Source organism: Elephas maximus, chromosome 4 (assembly GCF_024166365.1).
Source record: "Elephas maximus indicus isolate mEleMax1 chromosome 4, mEleMax1 primary haplotype, whole genome shotgun sequence".
Lineage (NCBI taxonomy): Eukaryota > Metazoa > Chordata > Mammalia > Proboscidea > Elephantidae > Elephas > Elephas maximus.
This window is the reverse complement of record NC_064822.1, coordinates 57850264-57868704: the sequence shown is the minus strand read 5'-3', so window position 1 is coordinate 57868704 and position 18441 is coordinate 57850264. Positions and strand designations below refer to the sequence as shown.

The following is an 18441-nucleotide window of genomic DNA, read 5'->3' as shown; positions in this document are numbered from 1 at the left end:
ATGAATTCATGGTATATGTTGCAAACTCAGGAACATTAGATATCTGGGGCCTTGTTTTTTCTCAACAAATTTAAATATATTTATGTGTACGAGCACTTAACACTGTCTTGCAAATAAGAACAAAGTATTCCAGATAGGCATAGTGGAATTCAAGAAGTGGAGTTACTACTTCCTATTTTATGTATTCTCTTGGTACATTTTATCAAATACATAACCGAAAAAAAAAAAACCAAACCCACTGCTGTGGAGTCAATTCTGACTCCTAGCAACCCTATAGGACAGAGTAGAACCACCCCATAGCGTCTTCAAGACTGTAAGTCTTTACAGAAGCATACTGCCACATCTTTCTTTTGTGGAGCAGCTGGTAAGTTCAAATCGCCAACCTTTCAGTTGGCAGCTGAGCACTTTAACTGCTGCACCAACGGGAGAATATGCAATTGCATATTAAATTTATATATAGTTATATGTATTTATATTGTATGCCTTTATAAAGTATGTTCTTCCTATGTCTTTTCCCCATCAAGGGCGTAAACAACCCCAGAGAAAGCACACAAAATATCAGAGTAGTACTGCAAAGAAAAAAGATCCAGAAACTTCGAAGTTATATTGTATGGGAATGCAGTACATTCACATCAGCACTCTAGTTGTCATAGCCCCTAGCACAAATCTTAATGCATTGCTGGCCATTCTTTAAACTTTCCAAAGTGAATTGTCAAATATCAAACAGAATGTTTAATTTATAGACATATTACACAATGAATGAATACCTATAGTAGTTAAGCTGCAATGGAATATTATGTCATATCCAAGTAGCTTCGGAGAACCCCTTCTGAATTAAAGTGGACCTTTTCATTTCCTTGACCTCCCTATATAGTCCAGCATTCATGTCTCACTTTCTCATTTAGAGTTACTGTCTTTTTGAACTTGGATTGCTTGATAGTTGAGATAATCTAGGTCAGGATTTCTCAACCTCAACACTGTTGACATTTTGGGCTGAATAATTCTTCGTTGTGTGGGAAAGGAGGGGCTGTTGCTGTGCATTGTAGGATGTTTTGCAGCATCCTTGGCCTCTACCCACTAAGATGCCAGTAGCACCCTCCCCCAACTGTGACCACCAGAAATAGCACCAAATGTTGCCAAATATCCCCTGGGGAGGGGGACAAAATTGTTTCTGGCTGAGAATCATTGCTCTAGGTACTTAGCAGTTGATAATGTAACAGATTTTCTTAACATTTCTGATAAAAGTCAACATGACAGTACAAGAAGTAGGAAAAGCTACCAACTTAGCATTGATGTTATCAAATACCGTTTTTAAAATTAGTTGTCCAGATAAACTTTTTCACATTGATACTCTTACCACTTTTTTTCCTGATTATTATATTTCTGATGACAATTTTATTATGATTCTTACTGTTACATATTATAGCCAGCTAAAATTATAGCCTGGGTAGCAGTGGTAGGTTAGGTTTTCACTGTCAGTGGTTTTTGCCTGGTATCAGAATATGATACGTGATATGATTCTTCTCTAAATTTTTCTTACAAGAAATGCCCCCAGAGGCTTTTCTGTATATTCTTAATCAAGGTAATGTTTCATTTTTTTCATGCGAGCTCTTAAATATTTATTGCAAAAAGCCTGTCTTCTATATACTTATCTTCGTCTTCAATACAGTTTTTTAATTTGTTATGTTCCCTTCTTTCCTTCAGGCACAGGGACAGAGCCAGGGTCAGCCAGCCTCAAGTAGCTTAACAGGGATTCCATCTTCCCAACCCATACAACATCCTCAGCAGGTGAGAACAACTTGTTGCTAATGGATTAACAGCAGACAAAGCACTGTTTTACATCTTTCATGAATTAGATTTCTGATGTGAATGGCTTTTGCTAAGTTTTTGAAAGGAAAATTAAGAGATACAGCGTTTTTTCTGTTCAGTAACATTTTAGAAAACCTTCTCTTTTTGTTATATTTTTTAAAAATCTAATAAATGAGACATACGTTAAAATTTAAAAGAATCATTGTTACTGATACGTTATAAATTTGCCTTCATAAATGAGTCTACAGATAATAATACAAAGAATATCAATTTTGTTTCTACTTATATTTATGACTTGTTCCTTCGTGAGCATTTTGTCATAGCTTTCGTTGTGCTTGCCTGTAATAATCCTGTACCCCTCCTTTTTAATTATTTCTAATTTCCTATGGGGGTAGGGTATCAGATTTTATGCTAAGAGGCATGGAGTGAAAGCCTAAAAACAAGTACTTCAGGAATACTGTAAAAAAATTTTTTTTTCTTTTTAATTTCTGATTTGGGGTTGTGTTCCCGAAGATTCAAGGAATTCAAGAGATTATTGCAATGTATTCAGCATCACAAGCTGGTCATTCTAAAATTAAGTATCACTAATATTAGTTGTGATTGTTTGCATGGGAATAATGCTTCCTTACGGAAACCCTGGTGGTGTAGTGGTTAAGTGCTACGGCTGCTAACCAAGAGGTCGGCAGTTCAAATCCGCCAGGCGCTCCTTGGAAACTCTATGGGGCGGTTCTACTTTGTCCTGTAGGGTCGCTATGAGTAGGAATCGACTCGACGGCACTGGGCTAATGCTTTCTTTGTGCAATTGAATATTTATTGGCTGTTTCAGTTACACCCACTATATGGTCATAAAAACTTCCTGATGAATTATCTTATTGGTAGCTCCCTAAGAAGTGTATTTTTTGATCACCAAATTATAAGTCGGCTTCTGTTTCTTTTAGTTTTTTAAACAAAGCTTCTAATTTCCCTAATTATACATAGCTCACTTTTAGTCCAGCATGTGGCCATGTAGCATTTGATACCAGTTTAAGATTTGGTATTCCTTGTACAAGATAAAAATCACTTCAAACCATTTTGTACAGAAGCAATTGATTAGTTTGGTTATACATACATTTCATTCAGTGACCAATACCTCTCTATCTTGTGGAATTTAAATTTTTATTTGCTTTGTTTTACCCCTGCCCTTTCTTTTAGATAGGTAATCTGAATCTGTATATGATTATGATTAAATTCAAGTAGTCACATTTTTGCCAACCTCAACAAGTTCAATTTTATTCTATTATCGGAGCCCTGGTGGCGCAGTGGTTAAGAGCTCGGCTGCTAACCAAAAGGTTGGCAGTTTGAATCCACCAGCCACTCCTTGAAAACCCTATGGGGCAGTGGTACTCTGTCCTATACAGTCGCTATGAGTCGAATCTACTGAACTGCAACAGGTTTGGGTTTTTTTTTCTTTTTTTTAATAAGAATATAAATTACAGTTTCCATAAAGCTGGTTGAGGACAGAAGCACTGTCACGGGTACCAGTCTCCTAATTTGCTCGTCTTTGGATGTAGGTTGTCCCCACTAGACTGTGCTCTGTTTTTCCTTTTCCAAACAAATATGTTATATATCTTTCATATTGTGGGTGGGGTGTGTGTGTGTGTGTGTGTGTATGTATTTACCACCAAATGAAAACAGGATATTGAATCAGGCTTTGGAGTTCATTGATGAGAAAAGTATGCAAGGATGGTGGAAGACAATCCCACAGATGTCAGGTTAAGTGAATTAAGGTTGTTGACTCTTCTGGGAAAAGATAAATTGCTATCTCCATAGTACAAGCAACAATTAATTTCTGATTTAGTGATGTTTTTATATTACATACTTTATATCATGGCTTATTTTAAATATACCCACTCCTCACTTACCTACATGGTTAGGTTCCAAAGACCGGGTTGTTATACAAAAATTGGCATTATGTGAAAATGTAGTATGACCACATCAAGTCATAAAATGCAGGATGACTGCATCATTCCGAAAGTACCAAATTGCATTATTAAGTAACTGCCAAACCATTGAGAATCATGGCCTAGCCAAGTTGACACATAACCATCACAGCCAGTGTTACTCTTGCTTGGCACTTCAGCATTTGTTACTGCCAGACATATGTCCTAAATGCAAAATATTGGATAACGAGATAGTTGATAATTGAGGAGAAGGTGTAAAGCATGATATTTATGTTTAGTAGAATATTAAAATTAAGCCCTCAATTTATAAAAGATATGTATGTAATCTAGAATATTTAACTTTTCCACAGTCACATATCAACAAGTTAATGAAGCTAAATGTTACAGCCTAGAATTCAACATCTCTAGGATAGTGTTCTTTTTTCTATATTAAATACAGTATCCTACAGAGATTTAATTCTGCAAAGGTACCCAAGAAGCTGCCTTTGTTTTAGTTATTGGGGTTTCACATAAAGAAAGATTGAAAACCCTTTATACTATTTTTAGGTGTGATTTTTGTTTTAAATACTGTCGGGTCTCAAGCCCACCCTAGGGAACCATATCTCTAGTTTTATTATAGTTAAGGAAAGAAATGTACTCTATGTCAAAGATTTCTGGGACATATTAAGAGGGAGATTGTTTTTTTCATGTTTTTATCAAGAGTCCCTTCAAGTGGTCTTTGGAGGTACCAAAAGTAGATCCCTCCTACCAGGAAACGGGGTGGTTTGGTGCCACAAGCAAGTTAGTGAGCTGATGTACTAACTTAATAATTTCCTTCCTTGGAGTACCTGTAGAGTCTTTAGGCATCTCTTACTTTTCTGTCCAACTGAGGACTTAAAAACATTTTTCTCATCATAACACCAGTGTCCAACAGTCAGTAAAGGAAGCTTGAACAGGTTTCATGAGCCAGGTTTATGCAAAGCATGACGTCAAGCAGCTGTGCTAAACCATGCCTGTTTGACTGAAGTATTGGTTATTAGTAACACTGTGATTGTGTACTATCAAATAATCATGAACTACTGGCCTACCCAGGGATACCAGTTTTCCCATAATGCTCTAAGATATAACTGGCATACATGCCTTTCAGTTTTCTTAAGAGTGAGAGCATATGCCCATGAAACTGCTCGTTTTTTATGGATTCCCCATCCCCCAGTTAAACAGTTTTTTACTAATTGAGTTCATGCTCTGAAGGGCCATTTGCTAGGCACCAAGGAGTTACCAAGATAGACCAGATAAGAACTAGTTTCAAGGATACCAAATAAGCTGGTGAACACATGTAGACATCTACAAAATAAATAAAGATAATGGACCAAAAAAAAAAAAAAAAACCAAACCCGCTGCCGTGGAGTCGATTCCGACTTATAATAAAGATAATAGCTACCATTATATACGATGTGCAGAGCCCTTTACCTGTTTTCATTTAATCCTTATTAAAGCCCTGTGAAGTGGAAGGGGCCACATAAACCAGAGACTACATTAGCCTGAGACCAGAAGAACTAGATGGTGCCCGGCTACAACCGATGACTGCCCTGACAGGGAACACAACAGAGAATCCCTGAGGGAGCAGGAGAGCGGTGGGATGCAGACCCCAAATTCTCATAAAAAGACCAGACTTAATGGTCTGACTGAGACTAGAAGGACCCTGGTGGTCATGGCCCCCAGACCTTCTGTTGGCCCAGGACAGGAACCATTCCCAAAGCCAACTCTTCGGACAGAGATTGGACTGGACGATAGGTTGGAGAGGGATGCTGGTGAGGAGTGAGCTTCTTGGATCAGGTGGACACTTGAGACTATGTTGGCATCTCCAGCCTGGAGGGGAGATGAGAGGGTAGGGGGGTTAGAAGCTGGTGAAATGGACACGAAAAGAGAGAATAGAGGGAGCAGGCTGTCTCATTAGGGGGAGAGCAATTGGGAGTATGTAGCAACGTGTATATAAGTTTTTGTGTGAGAGACTGACTTAATTTGTAAACTTTCACTTAAAGCACAATAAAAATTAAAAAACAAAAAATCCTGTGAGTGTAGTTACTATTATTCTTTGCATTTTACATATGGGAAAGCTGAGAGTTGAAGAAGTTGGGTAATTTACCCAGGTTTACACAGTTTGTAAGAGGTAGAAACAATTTGAATCCAAGTAGTCTGGCGCCACAGCTTGCCATTTAACTACCCAGTTATGTCATGAAAGGAGAAAGATTACTTCTTTCCTGAGCAGAAAGGGGGTATCAGGAAGGCTTTATGAAAGAGATGGCATTTGAATTGGACTCTAAGTTAGACTCAGATACAGGAATAAAGAATATTACGGGGCCCCCAACCCCAAAAGAGGGAGTATGGACAAGGTAAGAAAAGTGTGGGACATAAATACACCTTTAGTTTAGCTTAGCTAGAACATTCTTTTTTTTTTAGGTATGTAAGAGTATAGATTCAGAAAGGAGTCAGTTGAATCCAAATCTTGATACAACTATGGTTCACCCTTAACATTTGGGGAGGAGGTTGGGAAAGAGGGAGTACCATATGATTACCATATGCCCAAATAGAAGGTGGGAATTTTCAAGTTTATCACTTAGAAAAGAGGGGCATTACCATATATTCAAATCCTTATCATACTCTCATATTACAGGGCTCTCTAACTGTTCTTTATTTTGAACAGTACTAACCAAATAAATAAAATGGAATAAAGCAGAACTGGTTCTCACCAAATATGCCAGCAAGGACCTTAAATTTTGTATGTGGGAATGTTAGTAGAGAACATCTGACAGAATTGGTTAAAAAACAGAAGATCAACAAACAAACATGGATTTAGTCCTTATTCCTAGGGACATTATTTCACTAAAGTACTGTATATCATTGTAAGCAGCTTGTTTAAAGATCATTTTAAGAAGTTAACAAAGGTTACAGGAATATAAATAAACCTACAAAAATACTGCAGGGAAAAAAAAATCCAGCTCTCCTAATATTCAAACAGGTGCTGATCACCGCCAAGTTTTATCACAAGACACAACTTAAAGGGAAGTATAAGGCTCCAGAAAACTATTAGAGAGCATGCATGATGTAGCTTCAGTGAAGATAAAGACACTATTAACATGTGAAGAGTTTGAATATGAGGGCAAGGAAAAATACTTCCAAGTTAATTTATGTAATATGCAGTCTTATTTAGGTATGTAAATTAATGAGTTAAATATTTTGTAGGTGTTTATAGCTATTTCATCCATAGTCTTTAAAGTTCAACTGTATTCAGGTTGGCCAAAAAGGTTTTCTGGTTTTTTAGTTCCTTTTCGCAGTGGGAAAATGAGGAAATTGTCTTATGTTCAGAGTTGCCTTATAGTTGGCTACTAATAATGTATCTTTCTTAGTTGCTGAAAATAAGTTTTTAAAAATTTAAATAGGAATCCATCATCAAACATCATTAAATAGGAATAAAACAAACATGACTGCTGTCACCATTATATTTCATCATTCTTTTGGTGATTTTAATTTAAGAAAGAACTAAAGAATAAATATCAGGAGGGCAAAAATATTTGCAGAATATCACCTAACAAAATCTAAGAAGCTCATTTAGATAGATACGTAATAAATATACAATAGCTTATCTTTATATCAGCAGCAACCAATAAGTTATATGGGTATACCAGGACATGTATGAAAGGCTTATTTTAAGCAGCAAAAAAATCAAAATATCTATCATTAGGAGATTAATGCCATTGATAAATGAAAAGAAATAAAATTAACATGTTATAGAACAACACTTACAAGATGGACATGCTTTTGTTTTAACAACAACAAAAAAAGAATGTGCCTGTGTGTAAATGACCATTTATTCACAGAAAAAAACTCCAAAGTGGTGATGCACCAAACCATTAATTGTGGTTGCTTCTGGAGAATGGGGAAGGAGTACTTTCATTTAACTTTGTGATATGATATGTTGGTTAAAATTTTTGTTACAAACAAGTGTTGTTTTTGTATTACAAAAGAAAAAAAATTTTAAGTTAGTTGTAGGTATTAAATGGTCTTAGAAGTCAGCTATAAAGTTCAGATTTTTATTCGTTAGACATGACACTGATTTAGGGATTATGGTTATGTTTTTGTCTGTATGGTCTATTATAAAATTTATTATTTGAATACTATTTATGTGCCATGTATTACATGAGGTGTCCTGTAACACAGTGCCTAGCACATGTTTGATTTCCAAATGTCATCCCCTTTGCCCTACTTGATAGCTTTCTTGTTTTCAAGGGAAGAAACCATCTTGACACTATGACAGCTAACAAATGGTAGAGCTAAAATTTGAAGCTGTCTCCCGATTCCAGATTCAGTGCGTTCCCCCACTATTTTGTAGCCATAAGCAGACCTATTCTTTAAGCATATTAATTATGCAGTTGATAAAATAGGTTAAGGAAAAGGGATTAAGGGAAGAGCCTGAATTAGCCTAATATAGGAATCAAAGTGAGAGCTGACACCAAGAAATGGAGAAAAAGTGGGGGCCAAGTGCAATTTGGATGTGATTATCTGACCCAGATTATGTAAAGGAGTTTATTAATGACCTGCTGTTGAGGCAAGGCGGATATTGGGTGAAGAAACTATGGTAGGTCAGGTTTTGAAACATTGGTTAATTGTCCTTATTGGTGCCATCACAAATCAAGAACACCAGAGGAAAAACGGGTGTGTAAGAGGAATTGATGAATTTGGGTTTGTGTATGTCTCGATTACTAAAATTGTCATTATTTACAAATACTGAAGGTAAACATAGTTTCTTAGGAACATGCTATTAATGACTTAAAACTAAATCCTTATGTTTTATTCTCAGCCACAGGGAATACAGCAGACAGGCCCTCCTCAGCAGATAGTGCAGTATTCACTTCCACAGGCATCAGCCTCCAGTGAGGCCACTACTACACAGCCAACGAGTCAACCTCAGGCTCCACAGGTCTTGCCTCAGGTGTCAGCTGGAAAACAGGTAAACGCTTTATTTCAGAAGTGATGCTAAAAGGGATCCCTGTGTAACTTGTCCTTTTATGTGAATAGGTCATCTTTTCTTCTAACGGTGAAATATTTATTGAAGATGGTTAATATCACTGCATAAGTTAGGTGAAAGCTGCTTCTTTTGCACATGTGCATTGGTTAATATAAATGAGTACAACTAACAACAGTGACAATCCAAAAATGTTGAACATTTAGCTTTATCAGTCTAAAATAGATTTGACAGGTATTAGAACTAATGAGTTAAATACATGAATCTTAGATGATACTCTCTAGAATTGTGTCAGTTTTTATCTAATCTTCTGAGTTCGCAATTATGCTGTATTTTCATGTAGATTTCTGTACTTTGTTCCCCCTTATAGCCTACTGACAGTAAGTCATAATAAACTCTTATATGGAATGGTGCTTTTTCTAAGTAGTTGTTCTTTTAATCCCTTGAAAACTACCCTGCAGGAGGAGGTATGCTCTTCTGAATAATCTTTCTTCAATTTTATCTTTGATACTTGTTGTGCTTGTATGTTGTTGTTATCATGTTTCATTGCATTTGAGATGTCATCAGTTTTAAGATATATCCCAGTTTCACAGATGTTAAAATGATGGGGGCCAGGGACTGCATCCTAGAATCAGTGAGGTATGGTAATTATGTCTACTTGTGTAGGGCTGTGTTAGTTAGACTTAAGAATTGTAGAAGCAATATAGATAAAGTCTAACTCCACGGGGAAGGAATTAATTTCAATTTCAGTAACTATTGTAATAGCAGTCATAGATTTAATGACAGCGAACATGTTTATGGACTATGGTATGTGAAATATATTTCAAAGCTTTAAAAAAAAAATGCTCAAGGAACAGTTCTCTTTTTGTTGTTGAATGATAAAGCATTAGCAAAGTATTCTGCAGTAAAAAGTATGGAACAGTAGCCAGTCTGTCAGCCTTTTTGTCTCCTGCTATCCTTTCCCTATTCTTGTATGCATATTAACTTACACTAATGTATGCTGGGTTTTTTGTTTTCTTTTTGGCTAATATATAAATCCTGCTTTGGCCATCTTTCTTAAAAAGTCTATCTGTTTTGTTTTTCTTTACCTTCTCAGCTTCCAGTTTCCCAGCCAGTACCAACTATCCAAGGGGAACCTCAGATCCCAGTTGCGACACAACCCTCAGTTGTTCCAGCCCATTCTGCTACTCATTTCCTCCCTATGGGACAGCCACTCCCTACTTCCTTACTCCCGCAGTACCCTGGCTCTCAAATTCCCATATCAACTCCTCATGCATCTACAGCTCAGACAGGTTTCTCATCCCTTCCCATCACCATGGCAGCTGGCATTAATCAGCCTCTGCTCACCTTGGCTTCATCTGCTACAGCAGCTGCAATCCCAGGGGGATCAACTGTGGTTCCTAGTCAACTTCCAACCCTTCTGCAGCCTGTGACTCAGCTGCCAAGTCAGGTTCACCCACAGCTCCTGCAACCAGCAGTTCAGTCCATGGGAATACCAGCTAACCTTGGACAAGCTGCTGAGGTTCCTCTTCCCTCTGGAGATGTTCTGTACCAGGTATTGTGCTAGATAGCAAAAAAAAAAAGAGGGTATCAGAGGGTTCAGTTCTAATAGTATATTTTCAAGGACTTAAAAGGCTACTAATTATCAGAATACCTGTCAATAACAAAAGTTGTTGGTCTCAACTAGAGAAGTAAAAATAGTAAAATTCTGGGCAAGGATAGGGCAGTGGTGTCTGATGATTCCTGTCCATTTATTTCAAGACACTTCTTGGGAGGAAAGTGCTTCTCTAAGTATTCAGTGTAAGCTGACTGAATGCTAGATATGGCTAATAGTAGAGTACATCAGGCTATTTTTTTTATAGTTAAAATAGAGTAACCAACTTCGTAACAATAAAAAGCTTCAGGATTTAGATGTAGAAGCATGTCATGATATGACCAGATTGACTGATACCTTGAAGATTTTTTGCATTTGGCCATTCAGAATTGGCTAGAGAGTAGATATTTTTCTAGAAGGAACTGTCAAATCTATTCCTATCTATATTATCTCCAGGAGGGGAAAAACCAGTAGTTTAAAGTATGATTGTAGGGTCCTGTCCCTTAAATTGGAACCAGTCCATCATTAAATTATAGAAGGAGTGATTGGGCTCCTGTTCTTCTTTGCTATGTGCTTTTTTTTTTTGCATGTCTTGCTGTTTTGCTAATTTGATGACCCAACCTGCACTAACTACCTTCCTCATTTCTATCACAGGGCTTCCCATCTCGACTGCCACCACAATACCCAGGAGATGCAAATATTGCTCCCTCTTCCAGCGTGGTTTCTGTTTGCATCCCTTCTACAGTCCTATCCCCTCCCATGCCCACAGAAGCATTGGCTACACCAGGTTACTTTCCTACAGTGGTGCAGCCTTATGTGGAATCAAATATTTTGGTTCCTATGGGAGGTATAGGAGGACAGGTTCAAATGCCCCAACCAGCAGTGAGTTTAGCACAACAAGCCCCCTCTGCATCCTCCCAGCAAGCAGTTCTGGAGGTAAATGGAATTACTGCATGTTTATATATAAAACATAAATATCATGGGATAAAAATGACAAAGAAGAATCATAGGCTCCTTTGGTTTAGAACTAATTTGGAGACTATTTTAAACTAACTTCTGAATGACTTTTTCTTACAGCAGAATGAAATGCCAATGTGGGGGCCTTGTTGCCACTGGCTGTTCTGTTGGGAAGTGAGTGTGCCTTGGAGAAGATTAACCCTGTTAGCACTTCACTTCTCTAGCTAGTACTTTAGCCATGATTCTTACCTTTCACAAACTTTTGCCATTGGCAGTCATAAGAGTATCTTATCCTGCTGTGCTCCCAGCAATCATTTTTGCCCTACTGGGAGGAAGTTCTGAATCATCTTTGCACTTTGCTCTGCCTGCACTATTGCACAGTTCTGGTAAGATGCTGGTTGCATGGCAAGTTGTAGTTTCACACTACCTAGCAAATACGTTGGCTGATCTCACCATGCAGTCTGTACCAAAGACTAGCTTTAGAAACTTCTTTTGGAATTTTAAGACCACTGTCTCTAATCCTGAATATTAAGAATTACTAGTGAGTTTAGTGCTTCTGTGACTTAAGGGAGGGATAAGAAAAAAAAGGAGTAGCTTATTGGGGATGGTGAATGATAAATAAAATATATGATTACCAAGATTCTAATTATCCTTCCCATTCACAGAGCACCCATGGAGTCTCTCAGGTTGCTCCTCCAGAGCCAGTTCCAACAGCACAGCCACAACCTACCCAGCCTACCACATTGGTCTCTTCTATAGACAGGTATATAAAACTAAAATTCTCTTCCTTCCTTGACCGTTAAGTAGAATGGTGTAAAACTTCAAATCTGTCAGACCTTTAAATCTCATATTATAAATCAAACTTTTTTTTTTAGTGCACATTCAGATGTTGCTTCAGGTATGAGTGATGGCAACGAGAATGTCCCATCTTCCAGTGGAAGGCATGAAGGGAGAACTACAAAACGGCATTATCGAAAATCAGTAAGAAGTCGCTCTCGTCATGAGAAAACTTCCCGCCCAAAACTGAGAATTTTGAATGTAAGTTAAGTATGCTTCTTTATGGGCTGCATAAAATTAAAGGAATTTTACACTGAAAAGGGTTTTACCCACTGCCATCCAGTCAGTTCCAACTCCTAGCAACCCTATAGGACAGAGTAGAACTGTCCCATAGGGTTTCCAAGGAGCACCTGTTGGATTCGAACTACCGACCTTTTGGTTGGCAGCCATAGCTCGGATTTTAGAGGTCATCTAATCCAGTTCCCTCACGTCATAAAATAAAGATACCTAATCTTTGTGTGATAATATAGGTAACACTTCTCATTTAATCTTCACAAACCCGTCTGAATGAATATCACATTTTTCAAAAAGAAGAGATGAAAATGTAGCTCATAAAGCTATAACAAGGCCAACAGTTAATATCATTTAAATATTTTTTCAGGCTCAGGTGTATTGATGAAAGTTGAGGAACTCTTGATTACCCAAATGATACTCTAAAATTTCGTATTTCTGTGGTAATATTTACTTTTTAGAAAGTGGGTAGGAAGCTTTAATGTGTAGAAGAAAGATGTTCATTGCCCCCTGACTTTACATTGCTTCAGTGGAAGATGAGTGAGTAGCCGAGAGGCTGATATCTTCTCAAACGGTTTTCTTGCAACCAGTTTAAGAAGCTAAGTGCCAGTGGTCCAGGGAAAAATGATAACATTATGCTTTCTAATGTGGAGTTCAAGTGATAATCTGCATTACTTTCTCAAATTTGGTAACAAAGCTGTGTATGGTCTTCTGAGATGTAATACCTTTTCTTTTTTTCGTTTAGGTTTCTAATAAAGGAGACCGGGTAGTAGAATGTCAGTTAGAGACTCATAATCGAAAAATGGTTACATTCAGATTTGACCTAGATGGTGACAATCCTGAGGAGATAGCAGCAATTATGGTATGTCTGCATTTAGAGTTCCAAATATTGCCTTAGTACTTGATCTTAATATCCACCACCATAGACAAACATACAATATTTTGTAACCCTTTTTTTTGGTAGTTACACATTTATTTCAATATAAGTAGTACATCTGACTTGTGATTTACAGATGGTTTTGCCTAGGATATGTCTAACTATTAAAGTTCTTAAAAACGGAGGAGCTAATTAAATACCAAATAAATAATAGTACAAGTGGTATGCAGATAGGGCAGAAGCCATGAAAGTGGTAGTTGAATGACTTAAAGCTAGAAAAACATTGCACTAATCAGACTGACAATGCACTTCTTTTACAGGTGAACAATGATTTTATTCTAGCAATAGAAAGAGAGTCATTCGTGGATCAAGTGCGGGAAATTATTGAAAAAGCTGATGAAATGCTCAGTGAGGATGTCAGTGTGGAGCCAGAAGGTGACCAGGGACTGGAGAGTCTACAGGGAAAGGATGACTATGGCTTTTCAGGTTCTCAGGTAAGTTCACTATTCCCAAAGTAAAGCTTTGTTGTCTTTAAATATTTTCACAGTGCTAAATTTTCCATGCAAAAAGTCCAGTGAGACCACATTGTGCTGTCACTGAGATAATCAAATATTTATATTGTCTTTGCATGTAGAGTTTTGCTTTGCCTAATCATTGAGATTGCATTTCAGAATGAATTTAATCATTTTTGTTTGTTGTAGAAATTGGAAGGACAGTTCAAACAACCAGCTCCTGCATCGTCCATGCCACAGCAAATAGGTGAATTACTTTTCTTTCCATATTTGCTCTTACCATTAAGAAGCTGTGTGCTAATAAAGACACCTTGAAGCCCCATGTTGGTAACAAGATATATAATAATAATTCAGTCAAGTGATTTGCTTCTTTTTTGGCTAGGCATTCCTACTAGTTCTTTAACTCAAGTTGTTCATTCTGCTGGAAGACGATTTATAGTGAGTCCTGTGCCAGAAAGTCGATTACGAGAATCAAAACTTTTCACCAGTGAAATCTCAGATACAGGTAAGGACTTGATTCTGCCATACACTTACACAAACCCTACAGCATCTCTGCTATGTTGGAGGCTTGGTCATCAAGCAGTAGTTCAAGTGGTGACATAGACAATAAAGAAGAGTAGAAAATTGAAACTGGAACATATAATGGAAGGAAATAGTGAATAGAGAGGATTATAGAAAAAAAGCCAAGAAAGGGCAGCCACATTAGATATAGCCTGGTGTAGTATGTCTTTGTTTCTCCAGTTAGTATTATTGGATACACTTTGAGGTTATGCTGTGTTGTTTCAGACGTAGGTATTCATACCAAACCAAAAACCAAACCAGTTGCTATCGAGTCAGTTTCAACTCAGGGTGACACAGTGTCCTTATGTGTGTTGGAGCAGAACTGCACTCCATAGGGCTTTCAGTGGCCTTTTTTCCAAGGAGCCTTTGGGTGGGCCCAGACCACCAACCTTTTGATTAGCAGCCGAGTGCTTAACTGTTGTGACACCCAGGGACAGATACTCATAGAAGATAACTTACTTGGATCAAACTACTGTTTAAAACCCTATCATTTCCTTGAGAGGGACTCTAGACCTTGCTGGTGTGTGGCATGTTGGTAATCTAAAAATAGGTTGTTGGGGCAGTCATTTGACTCTATCCCTTTAAAATGCAATGATTCTTATTTTTTCATTGTTGTTTTTTGTTTTCTTTTGTAGTTGCCACCACTGCATCTCATGGCCCTGAAATGAACTTGTCACACTCTGCTTCATCTCTTAGTCTACAACAAGCCTTTTCTAAACTTAAACATGCCCAAATGACAGAAGGACCCAGTACAGCACCTCCAAACTTTAGTCATACAGGACCAGTATTTCCAGTAGTACCTCCTCCCATGAGTACCATTGCCGGAGTCCCAGCCACAGGAGCAGCCACACCATCAGTATCAGTCCCTGCAACTAGCATCCCTCTTACTGACATACCCACATCGGTAATTCAGTCTGAGGTTACAGTGCCCACTGAAAAAGGGATTAGTGGGGTTGTAATAACTTCAAGTGGTCTCCCTATACCATCTGTATCTGAGCCACCAATACTTACCGGTGTGGTTTCAAGCGTCACAGTACCTACAGTCGTCTCTATATCTACAACATCCCAGTCAGTTCTGACCCCCACATGCGTGAGCATTGTTTCTACTACAGGCACTCTCCCATCTATAACAGTTTCCACAACTTCAACCTCTGCAGTGGGTAGCACTGCTGTCCCAGGTGCTAAGCCTCCAACTGTATTATCTCAGCAGGCTGCAGGCAGTACTACTGGAGTAGCCACTTTAACATCAGTTTCTGCCACCACTCCTTTCCCAATCATAGCTTCACAGCCATCCCTTCAGCTTAGCAGTAGCAGCTCTGCTCCTACTCTAGCTGAAACAGTGGTGGTTAGTGCACACCCACTAGATAAAACATCCCATAGCAGTGCAACTGGGTTGGCTTTGTCCCTCTCTACACCATCCTCCTCTTCCTCCCCTGGAGCAGGAGTGTCTAGTTCTGTTACTCAGCCTGGTGGGGTACATCCTTTGGTCATCCCATCGGCTATAGTTTCTACTCCTGTCCTTCCCCAAGCAGCAGGGCCTATTTCTACACCCTTATTACCCCAAGCACCTAGTATCCCACCCTTGGTACAACCTGTTGCTAGTATGCCTGCCGTACAGCAGACACTAATTCATAGTCAGCCTCAACCAGCTTTGCTTCCCAGTCAGCCGCATGCTCACTGTCCTGAAATAGATGCTGATACACAACCCAAAGCTGGGATTGATGACATAAAGACTCTAGAGGAAAAGCTGCGATCTCTCTTTAGTGAACACAGTTCATCTGGAACTCAACATGCCTCTGCCTCACTAGAGACATCACTAGCAGTAGAGACCACTGTCATGCCAGGCATCCCAACCACTGCTGTTGCACCAAGCAAACTCGTGACTTCCACAACAAGTAGTTGCTTACCGCCAACCAGTTTGCCATTAGGAACAGCTGGTTTGTCAGTGGTCACACTTGGGCAAGTTTCTACCCCAGTCAGCACTATATCAGGAGTGAAACCTGGAACTGCTCCCTCAAAACCACCTTTAACTAAGGCTCCGGTAAGATCGTCAGAGAGAGTCATTTTTAAAGGTGTCTTGCTTATAGTAGGCACTCAATATTTATTAAATAAATTGATTGAAGGTGGTTTTAGAATGTTATATACCTTGAACACTGGGTTTTTTGGGCATTGAAATATGGTGGGATTTTGGGGGTTAATTATACTGTACTAGTTTCTAAGAATGTATTATCATCAGTAAAATACAAACATTTCTTTCTAATTGATTCAAACTGAATATAATCTATATCCCAAAAGGGAGCTAATTGCTTCTATCAGCAGTTCACAATCTTTGTTTCAGTGAGAATGAAACAAATTTTCTGCTTTGCTGTAGATTATACAAATGTACAATTTTGGGTTTATAAAAAAATGGGAAGTTGGTGATAAAAATTAATACAGAGGAGAAAAGAATCTAATCTTAGGAATAAAATGAACTGTATTCTCTAATTCTGCTGTGATGGATTTCCTCTCATTCTGCCATTTCCAGCCTCTCTAATCTTCTCCAGATAACAAGGCTGTGTTTTGTCTGGTATATTCTATGTTCCAGTCATCTTTCTGCACTGCCATTGATAAAAGATTCTTTTTATTGTGGGGTAATATAGAGGCTTCACTCAGACAAAATAGAAATAGCTTAATGGTATTAAGAGTTCTGATGCCCTTTCTTACCAGACTTGCTCCTTGCTTAAGTAAGTAACCAACTGCTGATGTTTTCTTTTCTCAGAAAAATCTTGCCTAAGTAAAAGCTTGTAACACAGTACCAAATAAATGACTCAAGAATATCTATACTGTGCCTCTTAGGTACATAAGGCCTTTGTTCTCTATTTTCTATGTGAAATACCCTTTTACTATATTTTACTTCTCCTTTTATAAATGCGTTATGGTAACCCCTTTGACAGTAGCGGTGGTTCTAGTGTCCTTTATGTGAGGCAGATACCGGAGTATAACCCAGGTGACAAGCTTGCCTTGACTGGATATATTTCACTCATGTGCTTCTGCATTCAGATGAGATTATTTGCTCTTTAGTATGCAGTCTCCACTACTCATATCTCATAGAATTTCTCTTCACTGTCTGTAGGTGCTGCCAGTGGGTACTGAACTTGCAGCTGGTGCTCCACCCAGTGAACAGCTGCCACCCCTTCCCGGACCTTCACTAACTCAGGTACCCCAAGACTTGGCAGAATTTTGTTCTGTGTCCTGCTTTCTTTCACAAAACTTTTTTAAATTCTCCATTGCATGATCTTGGCTTCTAGCTCCCATTTGGCTTTGACTTGGTAACACCTTTTGTTTATAACAGTGTCGCTAACGGGGGGGAATAGTGGTGCTAGTCACTTTTTGTTTATAGAAATGGCAAAGGTGGCACTGAATATGGGTGAAATTAGCACAGCATGACTTATGTAACTGATGTCAGTAAGCTGTACATAGGGAAAACGAATGAATGGGCAAATGCTAGGTTATATATGGTTTTGCAGTAATAACAACCACCAAATTGGGAGGGGGTGGCTACAGATGCTGATACTAATTAGGCATAACTGGTCACCTCATGGGATTAGTTCTCTTAGTTTGGGGGCTTACTGCTGTGGTCTCATAGGACAGTCCAGTGAATTGGAATAGTATAGTTCTTAAAGTTCATGTTCTACCTCCTAGTGTGGTCAGTGGTGTCTGGGGTCTTAAAAGCGTACGAGAAACCATCTAAGACACAACTGTTGGTCTTTATTCATCTGGAACAAAAGAGAAAGAAACTCAAGAATTAGAGACAAAACTCGACTACAGGACTCATTGTCTATCTGAACCGCTGCCTCGTCTACCTTGAGACCAGAACTAGCTGGTGCTCGGCTACCACTACTGAATGTTCTGATCAGGAACACAACAATGAATCCTGATAAAAATGGAAAAAAATATGGAACAGAACTTCAGATTCTTAAAGAATCCAGACTTAGTAGACCTGTTGAAGCTGGAGGAGTCCCTGAGGCTGTGACCCTGAGTTGCTATTCAAACCTTGAATGAAACTATCCCTTGAAATCACCTTTAAACTAAGTAACAGTTTAGCATAACAAGTAAAAATTGTCATCCTTGAGTACTGAGTT

General features: G+C 38.4%; 1 protein-coding gene across 7 annotated transcripts in view; it reads left to right on the top strand.

Moving 5' to 3' along the window:
• WNK1 (WNK lysine deficient protein kinase 1) overlaps positions 1–18441 on the top strand; it is a 157527-nt gene that overhangs the window by 117039 nt on the left and 22047 nt on the right. For 2 of the 7 annotated variants that reach the window (XM_049882143.1, XM_049882145.1), the window contains 11 exons: positions 1705–1788; positions 8587–8736; positions 11000–11281; positions 11968–12065; positions 12178–12340; positions 13116–13232; positions 13568–13741; positions 13949–14006; positions 14142–14264; positions 14956–16361; positions 17433–17516. In XM_049882143.1, coding sequence (XP_049738100.1) covers positions 1705–1788; positions 8587–8736; positions 11000–11281; positions 11968–12065; positions 12178–12340; positions 13116–13232; positions 13568–13741; positions 13949–14006; positions 14142–14264; positions 14956–16361; positions 17433–17516 — 2739 coding nt within the window. Of the gene's footprint in view, positions 1–1704; positions 1789–8586; positions 8737–9847; positions 10307–10999; positions 11282–11422; positions 11477–11967; positions 12066–12177; positions 12341–13115; positions 13233–13567; positions 13742–13948; positions 14007–14141; positions 14265–14955; positions 16362–17432; positions 17517–18441 lie in introns of all 7 variants that reach the window. The other 5 variants (XM_049882139.1, XM_049882142.1, XM_049882140.1 and 2 more) reach the window with 5 other exon arrangements.